This window comes from Aethalodelphis obliquidens, unplaced genomic scaffold (genome assembly GCF_003676395.1).
Source record: "Aethalodelphis obliquidens isolate GAN/ISIS:26980383/991018 unplaced genomic scaffold, ASM367639v1 scaffold6, whole genome shotgun sequence".
In the NCBI taxonomy this organism is placed as follows: Eukaryota; Metazoa; Chordata; class Mammalia; order Artiodactyla; family Delphinidae; genus Aethalodelphis; species Aethalodelphis obliquidens.
Genome location: NW_020837950.1, coordinates 32866439 through 32887906, shown reverse-complemented (window position 1 = coordinate 32887906; position 21468 = coordinate 32866439). Strand labels below are relative to the sequence as shown.

Sequence of the window (21468 nt, the reverse complement as noted above, 5' to 3'; positions counted from 1 at the left end):
AAAAAATATTATATATCTATACACACACACACACACACACACACACACACACACGATGCCCTAACTTTTCCCCAAAAGATCAAGTGCGAACATATGGGTCATACCGCAGCCATGAAGGCACCATAGTCTATTTTGTCTATTCCTGAAGAACTGAAATTCATAAGGTTTCTTCTTCCTGCCTCATCCAGCAGAACTATATTGTCAATTCTTATATTCATATTTTCAAAATTATTATTTATGTTTCCGGTATGCTGCATAATAAAAAGGAAAGATATAAATAAATCCACTCTTCTCCAAAAACATCACCTACTTAATGCTTTAAAAGAGCAATAAAATTACACTGGCCAAAACAAATACACATGTACCTGACTGGCGTTTCTTCCCGGTCCTCTTCTCTCCCCTCCCATTCCTTCCCCGCCTCCCTGCCCTATGCCAAGCACTATGTGAGGAGGTGGAATGCAAAACAAAATCATATTGCATCTCTACCCTCAAAGATCTCAAAGGGAAGAGGCAGTGTCGTGATAAAGGCACATGAAATGCATTGGGACACCAGGGGCAGAGCCTTTCAAGGCAGGAGGCTGGGGAGGGCAACAGAGAGGAGGTGACTTCTGAGCAAGTCTTGACAAACAGAGATGCTGAAAGGGGCTGGGCAGGCTGCTTTCCAGGGGAAGGAGGCAGCATGCACTGGACTTGGGTAATAGAGAGACTTGAGATCAACGGGAACGTGGTTCATGACTTGGGGCCTCTCCCACCCTACTCATCATGGTGCAACAAGAAAATGGCACATGGCATAATGAGCAAATGAGTAGAGGGCATCCATTAGGGCTTGCTTGGCAACGTTATATTTTATTTATAAATACATGCAAGCTATATTTACGGAAGAGAATCCGAAATTTGTATACAGCTTTCAAATAAACCTCTCACATCTGAAAATCATCAGGCTGTTGTGGCCTCATGGCAACCCTGGAAGCCTTCTGTGATGCCTCAGTGGGTAAGCCATGGGGTTTGGGGGACAACTTCTCCCCTTGATTTTCCTCAGTAATCGCTTCTATATCAGAAGCCCAGAAGAAACAAGGTTCCTTAGATTCTCTCCTGCACAGCTGAGAAGGCCAGAAGGCCTCCAGGTATGAGGGAGTGGACACAGCCTAGGCTAAGGGTGCCCTAGGCCCGGGCTGCTGAAGCCCCCTTGCCCCTTCCTCCAGCCAGTGTGCTCTACAGGGATCTCTCCTTGGAGTCTGAACACTCAAGGCTTGGGTGCCGGTCTGGGAAAAGGAGGAGGAGAGGTCATTCATTCCCTCTGTCCCTTCCATCCTTGTTGCCACTCTGTCTCTTGTTAAAGGCCTATCTGGGAGCCCTGGGGCCACAGCCATCATTCATAAGGAGTGAGGACTCTGTGGGCCACGGTTCTTGTCCCCACTCAGGGATGTGACAGAAAAGGATGGCTGGTCTGGGAGAGTCAGTATCCCTGGGAAACAAGTGGGGTTTGTGCCTCCAGGAACAGGGACACTCAAAGGATAAACTCTTTCCCTGTGAAGTGTCTGCAGGAAGGCCCCTGGAGAGGATCTTCCATCATCTGCTAGAGAAACTCATGCCTCAAGAAAGTCAACTGGTCGGGGGTGATGCAAATGTTTTGGAATTAGGTAGAGGTGAGAGTTGCATAGCCTTGCAAATGTACTAAAGTCACTTTAAAATGGTTAATTTTTATCTTATGTGACTTTCATAAAAAAAAATAAAGACAACTGAATTTAGTAAAGAAATGTTAATTTTCTGATTGGTTCTAATTACTCACCTCTTTAATGCTGAGATGTTCACTGATATTGTAGGTGTTCTCTAGCTTAAGTGTGGCATAAATGCCTTTATTTTCTTTGCAATCACTGAGGGAATAAACAGAGAAATCAGGATCCAGAAAGGCAGTTGTGGCTACCTCTGTCCACTGCTAAGGATGGAGAGAAAGGTGAACTGTTCGTCTTTGTTTAATCTGTGACCACAGACGTGGCATCTGGGTGTGGACACAGAAGGCCATCACCAGTGGCTGCACGAACCCCCGGGTGCCCGCCGTTCCTCACTTCGTTCCCTGTTTTACTACATGTCCCATGTTTGCAACAGATACACTAGGACTGGTAAATACTACATCCTTCTATGTGTCCTTTGTGTTCTTTCCAGTGCTGTAATAACAAGTTTACAAATTGGGAAGAAATAAACTCTAATCTAAAGAAACAACAGATGTCAGAAAGAGGTAAGTTACAAAGCACTATCATTAAAAGATTTCATAAAAGATTAAAACTTTATCAAGCCCCTGCCAGACCATCTCCCTCCATATTTCCAGGGTTGAGCTTACCTACTAAACCTAAGGTTGGACTCAAGGTAGGATGGAGATAGGGAGGGGGCAACAAACATCCAAACGGTCGGTCCACTTCGGCTATAAACCTAACTTGGCCTCACTTCTCCGTGCTTCTTTAAAACGTGACAAACGCTTCCTCGGAGGAGCTAAGCAGGGTGGCCTTATCTGATGCATATCCTTGCTACCCAGATGGCCACTTCCTGGGGCGCCTCTTCCTTGTGCAGTAGCCAAGGCCCTCCAGTCCCAAGGGATGCCTGGGAGAAGCAACTTTCCCACATCCCCAAGAGGTGGGATACTCCTCTCCAGGGAGCCCCAAGTGGGTTGGCATTGGAACAGAGAGTCTGATACACTAACCAACAGAGGTAAGACCAGAGAGTTCCACGGGAGCCAGAATCACAAAGAGCCGGCAGACCAGGCCAAGGAGCTCGGCCTCCTCTGAGCCTAGGGATGGATTAACTGTGCACAGAAACTCCAATGAATTGAAAATGTCTACCGAGAACATGCTGTTGAGAAGGCTCCTGTGACCCTCTGGGCAAAGCAGAAGACCACAGTTGATGACCATTGCCTGCCATGGAGGCGAGGTGTGAGTGATTGACACCTGTGCCGCTTGTTTGCTGTCTCATTCGCTAGAAGTGATGGGGAGCTGGTGATACTCAGATTACTATTGTCATCATCCCTATTGAAGCGACAGGAAGTGGAACTGCCCAAGATCACAAAGGCCCCGGTGGTAGAGCCAGGACTGGAGCCCAGGCAGCCTGACTGTACAGCCTGGATCTCCAGTTGCATTGCAATTAGCATGTCTGAGATTTGGACCTGACGAAAGAAATGTTCACATATTGAGGTCTCGGGAAGTCATTCTGGCTTCTACATGATTTAACTCAAATTTTATGCTAACTAAAACAAGCTGTTTGTGGCCTGTCAAACACACACTGTACATCGGCTTTAATTATGAAAGAAAAGGGTGCATTGACCAGAAGTAAAGAATGTCCATGTTAAAAATAAAGATTAAATATCTCCCTCCCTGGGACATCTATGTTGGTACTCCTTTGATGATAAGACTCCCTTCCCAGGTGCCAAGGCCACAGTGATTCATTGTGTATATCCTGATCTGTTTTTTTTTTTTTTTTGAAACCTTTAATGAATGTATCCCTGACTTGTTTAATGTTCTTTGTTCTGACAAGATATAAAACTATTCTGAAAGCCATGGTTCTCTGGAACAATTCCTCAGAGCTATCTGTGAGGCTGTCTCTGGGGCTATAGTCACCAGTTTGGCTCAAATAAAACTCTTTTCTATTCCTATTACAGACTGTTTATTGAGTTTTTTCTTTTTCTTTTTTTTTTGCCACACCATGGCTTTCGGGATATTAGTTCCCTGACCAGGGATTAAACCTGGGCCCTGGCAGTGAAAGCGCCGAGTTGTAACCACTGAACCTCCAGGGAATTCCCATGTTTACTGACTATTTCCATCAACAGACCCATCCAATGAATTCTTGTTATATGGCATTTACTTGGGGCAGGGTGATTCTTAAACAAGAATGCATTTTAGGTCACTGTTACCAGTGAATTCTAGTAATTAAGACAGGGCGGCTTGGGACAGTACCATCCTAAGGCCTAGAAGGCTTTCAGGGAAAGGATTATCTTTTTGGTCTTACTGCTAAGACCAGAGAACAGCTTACTTCTAAAACTGGAAAGTTGACCGTTAAAATTAAAGACATGTTGAAAGCAAAATTCTCATTGTAAAAACACAACATTCTAAGTAGCAAAAAATGCATGATGCAATTACTTATACCTGTAAACTTGTTCAAAAGTGAGATGAATATCTGGTTTGTTAAATACCATGCCAGAGAGATAGTATTTCCAATTGGCATTTAGTAAATATGGCGTGTCCAAAACCTAGAACAAATTAAAAAACTTTTTTTTAAAGACAGTTTTATACTAACTTACATGCATATAATAAAATGAATATTCTGTTCAATATACGGCATCTGGGGGATTTTTATACCATGATTTTCCTCATTGACTTTCAACTTAAAACTAGAAAATAATAGCGTGATTGGAATAAAGATATCGACCACTGGATAGCATTAGTAGGAATTATTGGGACTACTTTTGGGGGGGAACATTTCATTTTAGTAAAATAAACACATTAGAAATGGGAGAAAAATAGATAATTTGATTCAGAATATCTAATAGAAAACCATGAAGCAGTAGACCCAGATCTTCACTACTTCCCTCTAGACAAAAGGAATTAAATGGGGCACAATCTTTGACTTCATATTATGTATATTTAAGGTGGGCTAATTGGTACATGACTGTATATACACTTACGGAGTGTAAATGGTTTCAAAATATCCTCTATTTTTTAAGAATTCCTTTTTCACAATTTAACACAGTACAAAAGATGATGACACATCTGGTTTGATGTGTTATTATTATTTTTTATCAAGAGGCCAAATGGAGATAATTTGACAAATTATCCCGATTTAATTTTCTTCAACCAACTGAGTAATTAAAATACCACCACCACAACTGGTTTATTTTAGCAAGCATTCACCTGATTTTATAACAGATTTGAGGTGAAAAAATATATACAATAAAATAGGAAAACAAATATATTTTTAAAATCAGAATCTAGAGAAAAACACTGGAAAGCCAAAGTTAGAAGACAGACATGTAGATCAAAACTTCCTCATTAACTAATGAAGCTAAACTTGCACCTGGTGCTCTAGAGTGTGAAGTAGTTGGTCTTAGATGGAGAAAGTGAATTGCATTCAATTCCCAACTACCTCGTCAGATTTCCACCAGGGACAACCCTCAGCTATGAGGTGTGTCATTTATCAGTCTCTTTCACTTCAAATTTACGACCCTCAAACCATCTGTGTGGGCAACTGTCATCTGGGAAGTTATGTGAAAGGTCAGAAACCTCTTGAGGTATAGAAGGAACCCGGGAACTTATCCTCTGATGTTCTGCATTTGGGAACTACTGCTGAGGGGAATTGTATTCTCCCCAAATATTACAATCAACATTGACGAGCAAGGCTTAATTCCTGGTACTGATTTCACTTACATTAAAAAAAAAAATACAGTTGACCCTTCAACAACATGGGTTTAAACTGCGAGGGTCCACTTATAAGAGGATTTTTTTCAGTAGTAAATACTACAGTACTGCACGGTCCAAGGTTGGTTGAATCCAAGAGAGGAGATATGGAGGAACCATGCATACGGAAGGCTGAATATAAATTGTACGCAGATTTTGAGTGCGTGGAGGGTCAGTGCCCCTAACTCCCTGTGGTTCAAGGGTCAACTGTACTGCCATATTTTTTTGCTCTGACAAATAGATGGAATCTCAACCTACTGAATACAAACCACCTGCTCATCGTTTTGCTCTCGAAGAAACCCACGAGAAAGGGGAAAATAAAAGTTTTGGCTCAAGCTCTTCATAATGGGCACAAAAACCATGTTTACCTGGAATAACATTTTGTTTTGGTAAGGTTCACAGACCAGTTTTTCCACATTTCCACCAACAACAAAAGTCAGAACCACGATGGTCATCAATAGCCAACAAAAGAAGAAACTGAATCCAACCCCGCTGGAAAAAAATAGAAATAAAGTGAATAATTCTACAAGGAATTATTCAATATTACCTACTAGTACTTACTCATTCTACCTATTCAACGTATAAAATGACCTGGAGTCTTCAGCTTTCTGCAGGTTAAACGGGTCGGCCTACCGAGGGGTGCAGACAGGAAGTACCAGGCGCTTGTTTAGGGAACACGTAGGACTGAGTCCCTCGCCTGCTTGCAAGCCCAGCACGGTGGTTCAGACATGGGCTCTGGAGTCATTTGAGTGAACCAAGGCTTTCCAGTGAGGGAGGAGGTTGTAAGGCAGTGTCAATGAAAAAACGTTGCCTGACATATCAGTAAACAAAGGATGTTGCAGCCATCAATCCATCACATTCTATCTGCCCCATCAGTGAGCACTGAGGGAACTCAGGATAAAAACAGGATGCCCACCATCAAGTCATCAGCTGCTGCAGCCCCCTTCCAACAGGGGCACCTTGAGAGACTCAAGATGAAGCGCAGGATGCTGGCCCCAGATAGCTGAGGTGCAGGGCAAAGGAATGATTTCAGTGAGCCCAGACTCTTGCATCTTCCGTACATAGAAAAGTGCTAAATTCCTTGACTTGGCATGTCTGGTTTTCTTTAATGAACAGTCACCTTCTGATGTTCCTACCGCCTGGTCTTTGTTGCAGAAACTCTTCTGTATCCGGGCTCCTCCCTTACCTCTATGGAGCAGTCCCTCAGAGAGATCTGGGAGGCTGCATCCTGGGCTTAAGTCCTCAGTTTTGTCTGCCGAATAAAACACAATTCTCAGCTTTCAGGTTGTGCATTTTTTTCAGCTGACAGTAGGAAATGTACTCTTGGGAGTCTGAAAGGGGCTGACGTGGCTCTGCATCCAGAGAGATGGCAGAGAACGAGCAGTGAACGGCAGCTCGAGAGGCAGGTAGGGGCGAGCTGGGTGGGGCATGGGGGATGCAGGGAGGGAAAGCTATTGAAGACCTTTAAGCACCGGAGGAACACACCCCCATTTCTCTCTGAAGAAAAGCCCTCTTGGCAGAGCGTGAAGGATGGAGGGACAGGTGCCCATGTGGAGGAGGATGCCACCAAGGAGGCTGCTTCTAGCCCTGGATGGTGGCCTGATGCAGCTGGCGGTGGTGGAGGGGAGCCAGCGGGTGAAAGAGGTGTGACCTGGGAGGCAGATGCAGCAGGACGTCCTGAAGACGTGCGCTGGAGGTGAAGGAAAGGGAGGGCAAGGGGCACCAGGGCTTGTCAGCAGCAGGGACAGGGAGGGCAGAGAAGATCGGCTTCTGGTCACGTTGCCTGGGAGACATCTCGGAGGACTTGCTGTGGAGGAGTCCGCCAGGTGTTTGGAGCGCAGATGCCTGGGTTACAGACCTACTTTAGTGAGTCAGTGGCTTAGAAATGATGACTGATCCCTGGGGCTGGGGTTGGAGGGAGAAGCAGCCTAGGACTGGGCCTGGGGGACCTCACCATTTGGAGAACAGGTGGTGGAGAGAGAGACAGCAAACGAGACCAAGATGAAGGGTCAGGGAGGTGGGAAGGAGACCATGAGGGTGTGAGGTCACTGATGGGGTATGAAGGAGTGTTTGCAGAAGGACTGGCAGCTGTTCCAGTCACTGCTGTGAGGACACGGTCAAGAAGGACTCGAAGAAGTCCACTGTACTGGAGACACAGAAGTCACTGCTGACCTGCAAGTGGCCGGCAACGAAGCCACAGTGGTGTAGGCTGGGCAGGAGGTGGGAAAGCAGCAGACGGGCAGCAGGCACAGATCTTTATTTTGAGACGTCTGTGCAGAGAGTGGAGTTAGATGGAAGAAGGGGTATTGGTAGGGGTTTTCTGTTTCGGTTTTTAAGGAGGGGAGAGAACAGAACATGTTTAAGTGTTGAGAAGAAAGTCTAGGAGAGGAGAAGAGAATGAAGACGCAGGAGAAAGAAGGGAGGCTTTGTTCCATCCTCGGGATGGTGGGTGGGGATGGGCTGAGAGCACAGCGGGGATGCTGGGGAGCGGGGGAGCCTAGATGGAAGCCTCTGGCTTCCCATGCCTGTGAGCACAGGTGCCTTCAGAGGTTTAGGGGTGGCAAGTTTATGATGGCTTCTATTTTCTCCGTGAAGAGAAAGGTAAGCCCATCAGCGAAGAGAAAAGGAAAATAAGGAGGGTGGATGCATCAGAGTGGAAAGACAATCGCAGAATAAAGGACGGGAGGGAGGGAGGAAAGAAGGAACTTGAAGGGCTGTGGAGGGTCCATGTGAGGTGGGGAATCACAATTCTGTAGGGATCCTAATGTGCTCTGCTGTATGACTTTTCTCTAGCAGTGCCCAGTGGCCCCGCTGGAGACACAGAGGGAGCAAACTCTTAGTCTAGATGGAATAGCCAAACCCTGTACCATCGCTGGTGCACACCAGGAAGGACCCTAGGAAGTGTGCAGGCTGATGCTCTCAATCACAACAGTGTTCCCAAAGGGCACGGCTCCCCCCAGTGCAAATGTTCAAGGCATAATTAGAAACATCTGCACGGCTCCTCTGAAATAAATAGCAAGGAATGTTTGCTGGTGGGGCCCTAAGTCCCTTTGGACCTTCTCAGACCAACAGGGTTACTGCGTTAGGGAAAGAGTGAAGAAGGGGAAGATGTGTGAAGAAGGGGAAGGTGTGTGAAGGCTCTCCCAGGCACCAGGCTTCTAACTGTGGGCATCAGAGGGTGTGTGTATGTGTGTGTGTGTGTTAGTTACAAACCTCTGAGAGAACACTTCACTTCAAAACAACCCCACTACTCTAAAGAGCATGCTGTTAACATTTCCAGCCTTTGTTTTCTAAATATGCATGTATTGGGCTTCGCTGGTGGCGCAGTGGTTGAGAGTCCGCCTGCCGATGCAGGGGACACGGGTTCGTGCCCCGGTCCGGGAAGATCCCACATGCCGCGGAGCGGCTGGGCCCGTGAGCCATGGCCGCTGAGCCTGCGCGTCCCGAGCCTGTGCTCCACAATGGGAGAGGCCACAACAGTGAGAGGCCCGCGTACCAAAAAAAAAAAAAACAGAAAAAAACCCAAAAAACACGTGCATAATTTTGTGGGCCCTTGTCGAACATCTTAGAAACTTTCGTCAGCCACCCAGGACAGCCAACCTCTCTATCCTTTCAGTGGCCACATAATCTACTCCAGCCTCCGAAGTGGCTGCCTTGTGTGCCACTTCGAATGCCTCACTGTTACAACTAACACCACAAAAACACGTCTCTGCTCAAAATGCTTTTCCCATAGTTTGGTCTACTGCCTCAAAATAAATTCCCTAAAATGGGAATGACCTGCTATAGCCTGACAAACTGCTCTCTGAAATATCTATAACCACTGAAACTGCCACCAGCCGTATGTAATATGCCCATGGCAACACGTGATCTTAGTTTCTCTTCAGAGGTGTCGATAATCTGGGCATTGTTTTCAAGATCTAAAATTGGAAGTTTTATAACGGTCTTTGGTACAAGAGATTGTTTTCTGGTTGCCTTAATTAGGTCTCCTTATCTCTGGGGAAACCATCCATATTCCCCTCATAGATGTACGTTCACCACCGCATCCCATTCAGCCCCTAAAATGCTCCCTGGACCCTCAGAAGCCACAGGATAGGAGCCAGGACTCTCTGCTTCCCTCCTTCCAGGTCTTTCACTAGGATCCTCTTGGGAGGCAAGGATTCTTGCTTGGTTGTTAAAGAGACCATGCTCTTGATTGGATAACGTCATCGTTTTTAAAGACCAGGTGGTGTTTTGGTTGAAGCTGAACTAAATATACTCTTTCTCATTTCTACAAGCAAGTAAACAATTATAAAGAAGGAACGGCATTCCTCTAGTTAGTCTGATTAGTCTATCCAGTTGTTTACCAGATGTCTCAAGAGAGAGATGGAAAATTCTGCTAAGCAAAGCAAAGCAAGCCATGATGAGTGGTAGGCTTCGACAGTACAGAAATCTCAGTCTGCAGACCTCCCAAAATGCATCTGACAGCAGCTTATAGTTACCAGCCTTTTCCCCACTGCTGAGATAAATCCTACGGCTCCCAAGCCGTAGATTTCCATGTGACTTTAAACCTTTAGAGAGATTCCTTAATCTGCAGAAGTGAGTATTACAGCCAAACTGAAGTTGCTCTTAGCCTCCACCAACTTACTCATGACTCTCCTATTTTTTATTCTTTGAAGCTAGATATCACATTTTTTGGTTTCATCCCTAAAAGTGGAATAGAATTTTATGAAACTTGTACCTTTTCAGAGCAAGGTACACCCTCCTTTCAAATAATTAAATAGATGTAATACATAAATGTATGTAATAAATAGATGTAATACATAAATTCACCATCAAAACACTGACGAAACAGCCAAGTGTCAGGATTATTAAATTCTGAACATTAAATTAATTTTCTGTCTGTAGCTGTGTACATTTAAACAAAAAGGCTGGGCACATATACTCTTCCTTGCTGGCTTAATTTCTTAAGTTTAAGTATGTAAGCAAATAGGCTTTTCCATGTGTGGAGCTCTGTCCAATTTTGTCCAATTCTGGCAGACTCCCATGTCATTAGCTTTAAGGTTATTTTTAAAACTCACTTAAAAAACACACACACAAATGAACCTATCTACGCAACAGAAAGACTCACAGACATAGAGAACAGGCTTATGGTTGCCAAGGGGGAGTTGGGGAGGGAGAGGGAGGGACTGGGAGGTCTGGGGTTAGTAGATGCAAATTACTACATTTAGAATGGATAAACAACAAGGTCCTACTGTATACACAGGGAACTATATTTGGTATCCTGTGATAAAGCATAATGGAAGAGAATATAAAAAAAGAATGTGTATAACTGAGTCACTTTGCTGTACAGCAGAAATGAACACAAATTGTAAATTAACTATACTTCAATAAAAAAAAGAAACTCATGTGCCTGTATTAATGTTAGTAAAGTGTACTATAGCGGAGCCTGAAGGTGTAAGGAAAAGGCCTTAGGATCACAGCTCATAAGCAGCATGATTATTATAGTGACCCAAAGTTTAAAAAAGCAAGGTAATGCACGTCACTAGTGACATAAGCAAAGAAATGGCTGTGGTTTTGATTCCCTATTGCCCAAAGGGCTTCTTCCAAATCTTTACACTCCCCTCGAGCCCCATCACACCCCTCGCCGCTGGTTCTCCATGAAGCTTATCAGAAAAGAGAATATCGAGTTGGAACTCACGCAGATTCCCCTCTAGGGAGCATTTGAAACTTTTACCCCTGGTTACTGGTTTACATTACTGGCTCCATCTCCAGTTCCACCCAGCTCATGCCCCCTCTGCTTTGTTATACCCTATAAAGGTTGTTGTTGTTTTTTTCCAGAAATATGAACTTGGATGTGAATGTAATTGAAATGGGGATAACTGCTCCAGTCCACTGCAGGCTCACCACTTGCTGGTACTTCACACCTGATCGCATCACTAGGCTACTTGTGTAACTCCAAGGGTGCCAGGTAGGCAACCTCTGTTCTAAATCAAGTTTCAGAGTGAACAGTGTCTCTCTGTCAGGTCAATATTCAGCAAGTATGGTGAATGAATGGATGGATGGATGGATGGATGGATAGATACGTAGATACATAGATATGGGGAAAAACAATGAGAATTAAGAAAGCAAACTGGAAATAATTTCCCTGATAGCTGCTTTAAAGAGCTATCAGTTTTTAAGCTTGTCAATCAAAGTGCAACCAATCTAGAGTTTCCTTTACTTTTCATGCTTAGTGGAATTTCCCAGACCGATGAAAGTACAGTCACACCAGCCCACCTACGTCACTGGAACCCAGACTGCTTACCAGAGGTCACCGGGTCCCTGTCACACCAGTTACCTCCCTGCATCCCCCACACATGGCAAGGAAGAGCCAACACTCACACCATGAGGAAGATGCCTCCAGTGTTTGAGACGCAGCCTCGTCTGGTTGGGGTGGCATTCTGGTTGTAGCCGTACGTGCCACACAACAAGCCCAGGAAATAAAAAATCACTATGAGGGTCAGTAAACAGCAGACAACCAAGGAACCCAGCCACCTGGTGGAGCAAACACAGTGTTAGCAAACGTAAGAGGTGACATCATCACAACACAAAAGCTGCTAGACCTGGACTGGAGTGGTTGAAAAACTCTTGGCAATCAAATATCAGATTCCTCTGTTAATTCCTCAGAGGGTGAGAGTGCTGTGAAAAGATCCCTTTTCACCCCTAGTCCTCCAATCCAACCGAGACAGTGTTTATCTTGGTTTCAAAGAGCTCTCAGTGGTCATGGGATTGTCGTTTCTTTCCTTTGCCTTACCTCCACAGGGCCCAGAAGCAGGGTTGACTCAACCTCTCCAAGGGTACCGATAACCATGGCCCTTAAGGTTTGTAAGTTCTTTCAAGGTTCCTGAGGCTGTAAGTGCTTATTATAATGATGATGAGATGTAGACAGATCATGATTAGACAACAGATAAGGAAATTGGGGTCTCTTTCCTCTGGTCTTTTATCTAAAATGTTTTGTGGTTGCAGAAATATTTGGGGGCGGTGGGGATTGAATTGTGTTCCTTACTGAGCCAGGCACTCTCTATGTGATGAGTGCATTGAATATTTTAGAATTCTAGGAGCATCCTAAATCAAATGCCTGCAGAATGCAAGTCTCGATTTTGTAATGGTCCTGTGAGACGTTTCAGGAGAATGGATCCTCAATTAGGTCTTACTGGCATTCCCGGAATGTACATCAAACTTTTCCAGCAACCCAGGAGCATTCAAGGGTAGAAATGCTTCCCAACCTTTAAAACACTATAAAACAAACTGTCACTACAGTTTTTCATTCAACTAAGAACAAACTCGTGTAAAATAGTTAGCTAGCGGGACGCAGCAGCATAGCACAGGGAGATCAGCTAAGTGCTTTGTAACGACCTAGAGGGGTGAGATAGGGAGGGCGGGATCGAGGCTCAAGAAGGAAGGGATATGGGGATATACGTATGCATAAGGTTGATTCACTTTGTTGTACAACAGAAATTAACACAGTATCGTGAAGCAATTATACTCCAATAAAGATCTATAAAAAAAAAAACTTCGATAATTAGAATAAGCACCTGCACCCATTCTGTGACTTTTTGTTCCAGATACTGAGGACACAGAATTAAATAAGCCATGGAACCTGGCCTCAGAAATCCTTTACAGTTAATGCAAGCCTCATCTGCTTCATTAAATTTCTTTTCAAAATAAACTTATAGTCTCAGGGCAGGGGAAGGTGGAAGGAAGGGGGAGCTGGTATGTAGACAGATCATTGTACCATTCTTTTCATCTGTGAAAGTCTGACCTCTGAGATTGTAAGTTCATTGGGAAAGGGTCTGTCCTATCTTTGTTCTGACACCTGCTGGGGTGGCCAAGCCACACAGTAGGAAATGGCATATTGATAATTATGGGCATAGTCAGGTGGGGGTTGAAAAATCACTTCACCTCCCTGAGCCTCTAAGAAACAGGATTATAAACAGAACACAACCCAGGAGATTTTTCTGAGTATTAAATGAGATGCCATGTGGACAGCACGTGGCAGGCACATTGTGACTCTTCCCTAAAGGCAATTATTGTTATTATTTTATTATTTATCTTGTGTTCTTGCATAATAAATAACCTGAACAGGAACGGGAGTGTCCAGAATCTCCGTGGCTTTGAGCAGTAGGAATAGTTCCAGTGGGCGGTCGTGGGGCTGAGTCTTTCAGAGGGGAGAGTACGTCTTACACCTCACATGAGCCTGGAAATGCCTCGAGTCTCTAAGTCCTGCCTTGCCCAGCGCTCTTGCCTGAGATCTATGTCCACCATCACCTCCCAAGGCCAAAGCCTACCACTAGCATGTTTCTAAAGGGCAAAGAGCTGGGAACGACAGCAGCTTCACACAATTCGCTGGTTTCAGGGATGCTCTTTCTGTAAGAACCAACCTCTACATATTTCTTTTATAAACCAACAAAAAGAAAAATATGATCCCAATGCCCTTTTTAATTCCTTTTAAGTTTTAAAATCCTGTTACATGCCTTAGATAATTATAACCAAGATTTCGGAAGCCACGGATGACATCAAAACTGCAAATAATTGACTATTTGGCTCAAGAACTTTCAGTCCTCAATTTAAAAAAAAATATGGAATGCTTCATGAATTTGCATGCCATCCTTTCTCAGCAGCCAGGCCAGTCTTCTTGGTATAGTTACAATTTTAGTATACATGCTGCCGAAGTGAACACTTCAATTTTTTTAATGAACATAAACTAGAGTGAATACATACCACACTATGGCCTCTTTGTACAATTTGCTCTCATAAGATTATTCTGGTTATATTGTCAAATTTTTCTCCCGTCCCATAGCAAGTTTCCCTCTTTAGTGTACCTGCTCAAAGGAGGCACTCACCTGTATGAATCGTATTCTTCCAAAGTGGGTAAATGGCGGTGGATGTAATTTTCAGTGTCATTAAGGTAACGAATGAAATTTGACAGCTTATCCTGAATAGGAATATTTTTGCTTATATTTTTGATATCAGAACCAATGGAATCCAACGTCATTTTGACATCTGAAAACAAAGATGCCTCAGTTATGCATTGTCAAACCTAGAGGAGACGAGAAACTTTGTCTTGGAACTCAAGTGAAAAGCTTGAACTGCTTTTAGTTTTTCCCATGTGATTTATGTATGTGTTTAAAATATGAAAAGGTTCTACAACAAGCATGAATGTAGCTAAGCCCATCAAAAAGCAATTACTTAACAAAAGAGCAAGCTATGAGAGCTAACTTAAATGACATGGTACTGAAATCAAGCCAGAGTTTTCTTCTACTTATTTCACTAAAAAAAGAAAAAAATAGATCGGGTGATTAAAATGCACTGTGTGCCACTACAATGGACCAGGCACTTTTATAAATGTTAACCCATTTCTTATTCCCGTTTCCCTAACAGTGATGCGGAGGCTCAGAGGGGTTAGATCACTTGCCCATATGTCTCTTTTTCAGAAAGCACTAGAAATGGGATGAAAACTCGGGTTTATCTAACTGTAAAGCTTCTGTTAAATGATTTTGCAAAAATAATTTAATAATATAACAACTCCTCCATCTACGAAATGGTACTCAGGAACACAGTAATTCTCCACGACCAATTTTTTGAACAAGTGACCCCAGGCGACACTTTTGTTAAAATTTTATTTGACTCATACAAATTGAGACTTGTTAAAGCACACCTGTGTCTCTTACATGCAAAAAGCAATAGTATTCCCAGCGGTCAAATAGTTTCTATTAATCTGTCAGAGAGGAGGTAAGTTCCAGTTTTCTGGACAGTGTCTGACCATCATGGCAGGTCCTGGGATCAAAGCCACCAGGGGTGGGAGCTGTCACGTGGTCCAACACTCACACCTGATCTGAAGGTGGCCTCATCCACTGTGATTCTTGACAGGGACATACCAGAAACATACTAATCGGTTCAAGGTCCACTGATCCTGAAAGGCGGATAAAAGTCTCTGCAGCAGCAGAAACAAGATTGGCAGGGCTCACAATTCGATCCCAGGGCTCCCCGCGAACTTAGGGGAGGTGGCAGCCTCGTCCAAAAGGAAATTACATAACAATGGTGGGAACTTTTTTTCAAAGCCTGTGGTTCACATGGAGAGCTCATAGGAGGAGAGCTCACAGTGGCTCGATGTCTCCTCCAAATGGCTCGTGTGCCACAAGACCCCAGGACCCTCCACAAGGTAACTCTGCAGGTCTCTTTTTTAACCTTGGGAATTCTGGGGGTTTGAGAGATGTGCTATGTAGACGTCCCCTCTCCTACGCACAGTTTCCTCAGCTCAGAATCGAGCCCCTTCTGGTTCTCAGGCTGTGCTGCCCTCCTACACTCCACAACCTTGGTGGGTCTGTAAGGGGCTGGTGCCTTCTTCAGGCCTCCGTTTGGATGTCGCTTCCTCCAGGAAGCCTTCTGCTACCCTCTCCCCACCTCGGATCCCTTGCACACACCTCACCAGGTTCCCAGAGGGTGATAAAGGGCATCTGTATCCATGCCCAGCTGAAGGGTAGGCAGGGGTCGTGCCTTCTTTATCTACCATCCCCAGAGCCCAGCAGTGCCTGGCACACAGTAGGCACTCAAAATATGTGTGCAGGGTAGGACCTAATGCCCAAAACATGGGAGCTAAGGGTTATTGGTTTTGGAAAGACATAAAAACCAGCGCTTGGTCTTCAGTCTGATGGACTGGCACTTGCTGAGATTCAGGAAAACTCTGGCTCGTGTTTATGTGATGACAGTGTGTACACCCAGCCTCGCTCACGCAAACTGCAAGCCTCACTTGGCCAGACTTACAAGGGAGGGCTGCACGTATTGGCAGAAGAGGTCCAGAAAGGGGAAACAAAAAAGTAAACACAGAGATTAGTAAGCAGGTGGTTATCAGATGTACAGCGTGGGTTAGCCCTCAGATGCTAGCATAGGAAAGCATGAACTCTGTTTTGAATATCTTAATATTTTAAATCAGAAGGGAACCCACAAAACTTCCAAAGCACTATGTAGTAGGATAAAATCCTTTTTACCCAAGTCTTAATGGGTTGAAAGAACAATATTAGGGGAAAAAATAATCAAATACCTCTAACACAACATTTTAAAACTACTTAGTCAACAGATAGAAAGAAGCCCTGAGATGATTTTAAAAAAAGAGACAGAGAGAAGATAGTCTTACATAGCTTCAGAGATGTCTTCCCTTAGCAAACAACCCAGGTTTCTTCCCATTCCTGCATAAAGAACTGTTTATACTGCATTCTTTCTCTGTACATTCACCCCAGATACCATAACCTGAATTCAACGTGATTCCGTCATTTGAGACCAGTGGAACTCTCTCAACTGACAGACCTCAGTTCTGTCTCTCCAAAATTGTAAGCAAATTTAAGACCCTAAAGTAACATTACATCAGCCTCCGAGGCATATGAACATTTTCCTAAAGAGACAAAGTAAGTCCCTAGACAGAGTATTCTTTTTAAAAAATCAATTTTAAGTTCGTTTAGAAAATAAATTCACAGTGAAAACAATCAAAATGTGACCTTCCAAGTCATAAACTATGGCTGTTGTCAGCTCTGATAGCTCCTGATGAAGGCTGCCATCACAGTGTGGCCCTCGGCCCTGAAGCTTCCAGCCACGGGAGGATGGTAGTCAGTGTTTGATAGGATTATTATTTTTTTAAATCGATATCAGTTGGTGAAGGTAGCATAAGTGAAATATTCATTTAGTTTTTAAGGTTTTAGTGAGAGAATATTTTTTTTAAGAGGAAAAAAGAACAATTCTTAACAATACATTTCTTTGTACTAACCAGCCAATTCTTAACAAGAAGAGATACACAATTACTTCCATTTGGGAATCTCACCTGATACGACGTTCACGGTTTCATTTTGCACCATCCCAGGGATAGCATTGAAAGATCTATAGCCCTAAAAAATAATTCAGAATCAATGGATATACAGTGTAAGTAGAAGAGCAGTTCACTAGTATTCATGGTAAGCTTAGAATGGAGCAGAGAAGCAACACTAAAATGTAACCTTCATCTTAAGGCCGAAAGGATCATGATACAGTCATTAAAAGTCTAGAAAAAAACTCCCTTTTAGTGAGGACTTGCCTTAAATTGTATCTGTTGAAGATCATATTAAGAGTTTTTAACTTTTAACTCATGTTAAAAGCTTCCATGTATTTATACCAGTGTTTCTCAACTGGGGGCAATTTTGTCCCCCAGGAGACGTCTGGAGACGTTTTGGTTATCACAGTTGTGTGGGTGTTCTTGGCACTGTGTGGGCACGAGCCGGGGTGCTACTAAATATCCAGCAGGGCACAGGCCCCACCACAAGGAATCATCCAGCCCAAATAGTGCTGAGGTTAAGAAACCCTGATCTGTACAAGGTACCATGTGCGGCTATAAAGTGAATTTCTAAAAATAGAATCTTACTTTCCAGCCCAATCACACAATAAAATTGGAGATCTAGTCTCGTAGAAAATAGCAATGCCCTAAAACACAACTTAGAAAGAATACAAATTGTAGTGAGGCTAAAACGAAAACCCAAACAGCCATGCCAAGCTATATCACTTTGGAGCTAAATCCATGACAGGAAACTGTCATTATTTCCAAGCGACTCAACTAATCAGCACAGCCTTTCCTCTGGAAGGGGCTTAATTTGTGTTTCTCACTGTCTGCTGACATACTTAGACATCTGCTAGGGAACACTGAAGTGATTACAACTTCTTATGAACCAAATGTCTATCTCCCCAAAATGCATATGTTGAAATCCTAATCCCCAGTGTGATGTTATTAGGAGATGGGGCCTTTGCAAGGTTGCTAAGTCATGAGCGTAGAGTCCCCATGAACGGGATTAGTGCCCTCTTAAAAGGGACCCCGGAGAGCTCTCTTCACCCTGCGAGGATACAATGAGCAAATGGCTGTCTGCAACCTGGAAAGTGTCCTCATCAAAACCCAACCCTGCTGGCAAACTGATCTTGGACTTTGAGCCTCCAGAAGTGTGAGAGATAAATTTCTGTTGTTTATATACCACTTACTCTATGATATTCTTTTATGGCAGTCCAATCTAAGTTACAAAGTTTATAAGATTTATGGTGCCAACAAGTTTCCACTTTAGCCTAGCAACAGCAATGCCATAAAAAGAACATTCATGACTTCTGTTTCCTCAAAGGCAACTAAACCACCCAGCACACTGGTGCTTGTGTTGGTTTGGTACAACTGACCCCTCTACATTTATCTGTGTTTGGACTTGGGGAGGTCACCCATCATAAGAGGTTTAATGGCTGGGAGAGGACTTACAGATCTCCTGGTTCAATTCCCTCATTTGACAAATGAGGTGACATCAGACAGCAAAGACCAGGAGTTTTCAATGACTTGTTTAAGGGGACACTTCCTTTGTTAGTATATGTAGGTGAGTGTTTAATAGATATCTGATGACTTTTTTATACCCATGCTAAAAGACAGAGTCAAGAATAAAGCTATTCTCTTCCTTTTAGGCTACTGGGGAAATCACAGTATTCTAGATCAATGTGACCCCTTCCTGTTTTAGGATTTACAGTCTTGTGGCACAATCAAGACATGAAAGCAATAATCAAAGTTGTGAGGAACTTAACAAAGAATATTTGCAATGCTGTAAGAATGTATGAAAAGAGGTTTTGATCTGGTCAAGATGCCCAGGGAAGGCCTCGTTAAGAAAGTGATATATAAAGCTTAAAGTAACTAGTTCCTAGTAGCCCAAGAAGCTGGGCAAAGGAGAGGGAGAAAGAAGAGAGTGCCAGCCAGAGCACACAGCCTGTACACATGAGCAGAAGTGGGAAGAAACAAAATCAACATGGCTGACTCACCGGCAGAGTGGGAGAGCATCACGTGTCAGAATCAGCATGGGGTCCAACACTATACCCATCCAATTCTGAGCCCCAGGAAGATGAGATCATGCTTTTCTTTTTATCTCTTATGGTCCTAGCAAGGTGCTTTGCACACAATAGATGCATAATAAAAAATTCTTGAATGGGAATGAACAAAATTACCTGGAGGATAACATCTATCACCCTTCTTGGCAACTCCTGTCCAGAATTTCACTGTTTTTTTGCTGTTACCTATTTCCTTATGTACTATTCTATTCTTTAAAATAATCTACTGTATTTTTTTTCCAAAAAACATACCTTTTGGACTAGGCTGGACAAATTTGTTTGAAGAATATCATTAAGGTTACCAATTTGTTCATCCAAAGATGGGAGCTGAAATTTTATAAAACAAGACATAAAGCAAGGTGATTACCCACCCCCCCAAATTATTTGTCATAAAAAAGGGAATCATCTTAAATCCAAGTCCTGAAGTCTCTATATTATAGGGTGTGATCTAAGTTTCCTTTGAACAATAGTGTATTGTCGGAGGAAGACACATTAGCTCAGAATGGACTCTACAAGCAGTAATTTTAGATGTTTGAAGGTCTCTTATTGCAGTCAGCTAAAAATAAGGGCAAGAAATTTAACACAGACTGAATATGTGTGACCTCACAATTTCAGGTACTGAATATTGTTGAATACAGTTGTAAACAACCTTTTAAAAAACATGTTTAAAAGTAATAGTGGTTATATTGGTAAGTGGTCTGGAATAAATTTTTCATTTATAGTGCTATACATGGATTTAATGTGTTCTACCTCTTACCAATTCTGGGACGAATATCATGGGCCTCCTGACACAACGTATCAAGAAGGACACAACATCACTTTTGTGAAATCCCTGATAAATAGGCATAACTCACATCGAATCATGAGGGAACATCAGACAAACCTAAATCAAAGGTCATTCTATATAATAAATGGCCTACAGTCTTAAAAAATGTCAATGTCGCCAAAGCAAAAAGATTGAGAAACAGTTCCAGATTAAAGGAACTAAAGACACATGACAACTAAAGACAATGTGTACTCTAGACTGGACCTTAAACTGGAGAAAAGAAAAAAAAAAATTTAAAGAGCATTTTTTAGAAAAATCGGCAAAATTTGAATGTAAACTGTGGATTAGACGGTGGTATTGGGTCAATGTCATATGTCCTAATTTTGGTAATCATAATGGTTATGTAAAGTTAGGAAATGCACTGAAATATTTAAGGGTAAAAGGGCATAATGTCTGCAACTCACCTCCAGATGACTGAGAAAAGGACAAAGGCATAGTATTGTACGCATACATACGATAATACAAATAGATGATAGATACGTAGATAAATGTATAAAATAATACCATTAAGCAAATGGAGCAAAGTGTTGACAACTGGTGAATCTGGGTAAAAGGTGTAAACAGGGCTTCCTTGTACACTAATCTTGCAGATTTTCTGCATGTTTTAAAATCCCATCAAAATTAAAAGTTACCTCAGACGCAAGAGGGAGGAGATATGGGGATATATGTCTATGTATAGCTGATTCACTTCGTTATACAGCAGAAAGTAACATACCATTGTAAAGCAATTATACTCCAATAAAGTTGTTAAAAAAAAAAGTTACCCCCCAAAGAACTCGATTTCAAACAATTTACATGCAAGTATAGGTCCTACACTCTGAAAAACTGTTCAATGACAACAAAAGTGATTGTAGTAGATTCAACACAGATGTTGAATGTGAAGTGTTTGAATAAAATTGATTCATGAAATGTGAAAGTCAGAAAAATCTAGCTATATTAAAATAGTGTTTTTTATAAAGTGCTATGTGTACATATCACTATATTGATACATTAAAAATCATGAGTAGACATGATTATTTTATCTATATCCCAGAACTTTATATATTCAAGTTGCTCCAAATTTTTTTTTTTTTTTTCTAATCTTCTCTTTGGGAATGTGAGAAATTACCTTATATTTAGGCACCTGTGGTTAATATACTAGGCCTATCATTTAAAAATATATTTTAGGGCTTCCTTGGTGGCGCAGTGGTTGAGAGTCCGTCTGCCGATGCAGGGGACACGGGTTCGTGTCCCGGTCCGGGAGGATCCCACATGCCGCGGAGCGGCTGGGCCCGTGAGCCATGGCCGCTGAGCCTGCGCGTCCCGAGCCTGTGCTCCGCAACG

The 21468-nt window shown here is 42.9% G+C and overlaps 1 protein-coding gene and 1 non-coding gene across 3 annotated transcripts in view; both read right to left on the bottom strand.

The window, feature by feature from the left end:
* The window catches only part of PROM1 (prominin 1), an 85931-nt gene that overhangs the window by 12122 nt on the left and 52341 nt on the right, over positions 1–21468 (bottom strand). For both annotated transcript variants that reach the window (XM_027103297.1, XM_027103296.1), the window contains 8 exons: positions 19572–19646; positions 17269–17332; positions 14300–14459; positions 11799–11951; positions 5807–5930; positions 4131–4234; positions 1790–1874; positions 105–251 (listed from right to left, as the gene is read on the bottom strand). In XM_027103297.1, the coding sequence (XP_026959098.1) occupies positions 105–251; positions 1790–1874; positions 4131–4234; positions 5807–5930; positions 11799–11951; positions 14300–14459; positions 17269–17332; positions 19572–19646 (912 nt within the window). The remainder of the gene's footprint in view (positions 1–104; positions 252–1789; positions 1875–4130; positions 4235–5806; positions 5931–11798; positions 11952–14299; positions 14460–17268; positions 17333–19571; positions 19647–21468) is intronic.
* Positions 14030–14136, bottom strand: LOC113619329 (U6 spliceosomal RNA). Its single transcript, XR_003432358.1, has one exon. It is a non-coding gene; the product is annotated as a U6 spliceosomal RNA (small nuclear RNA).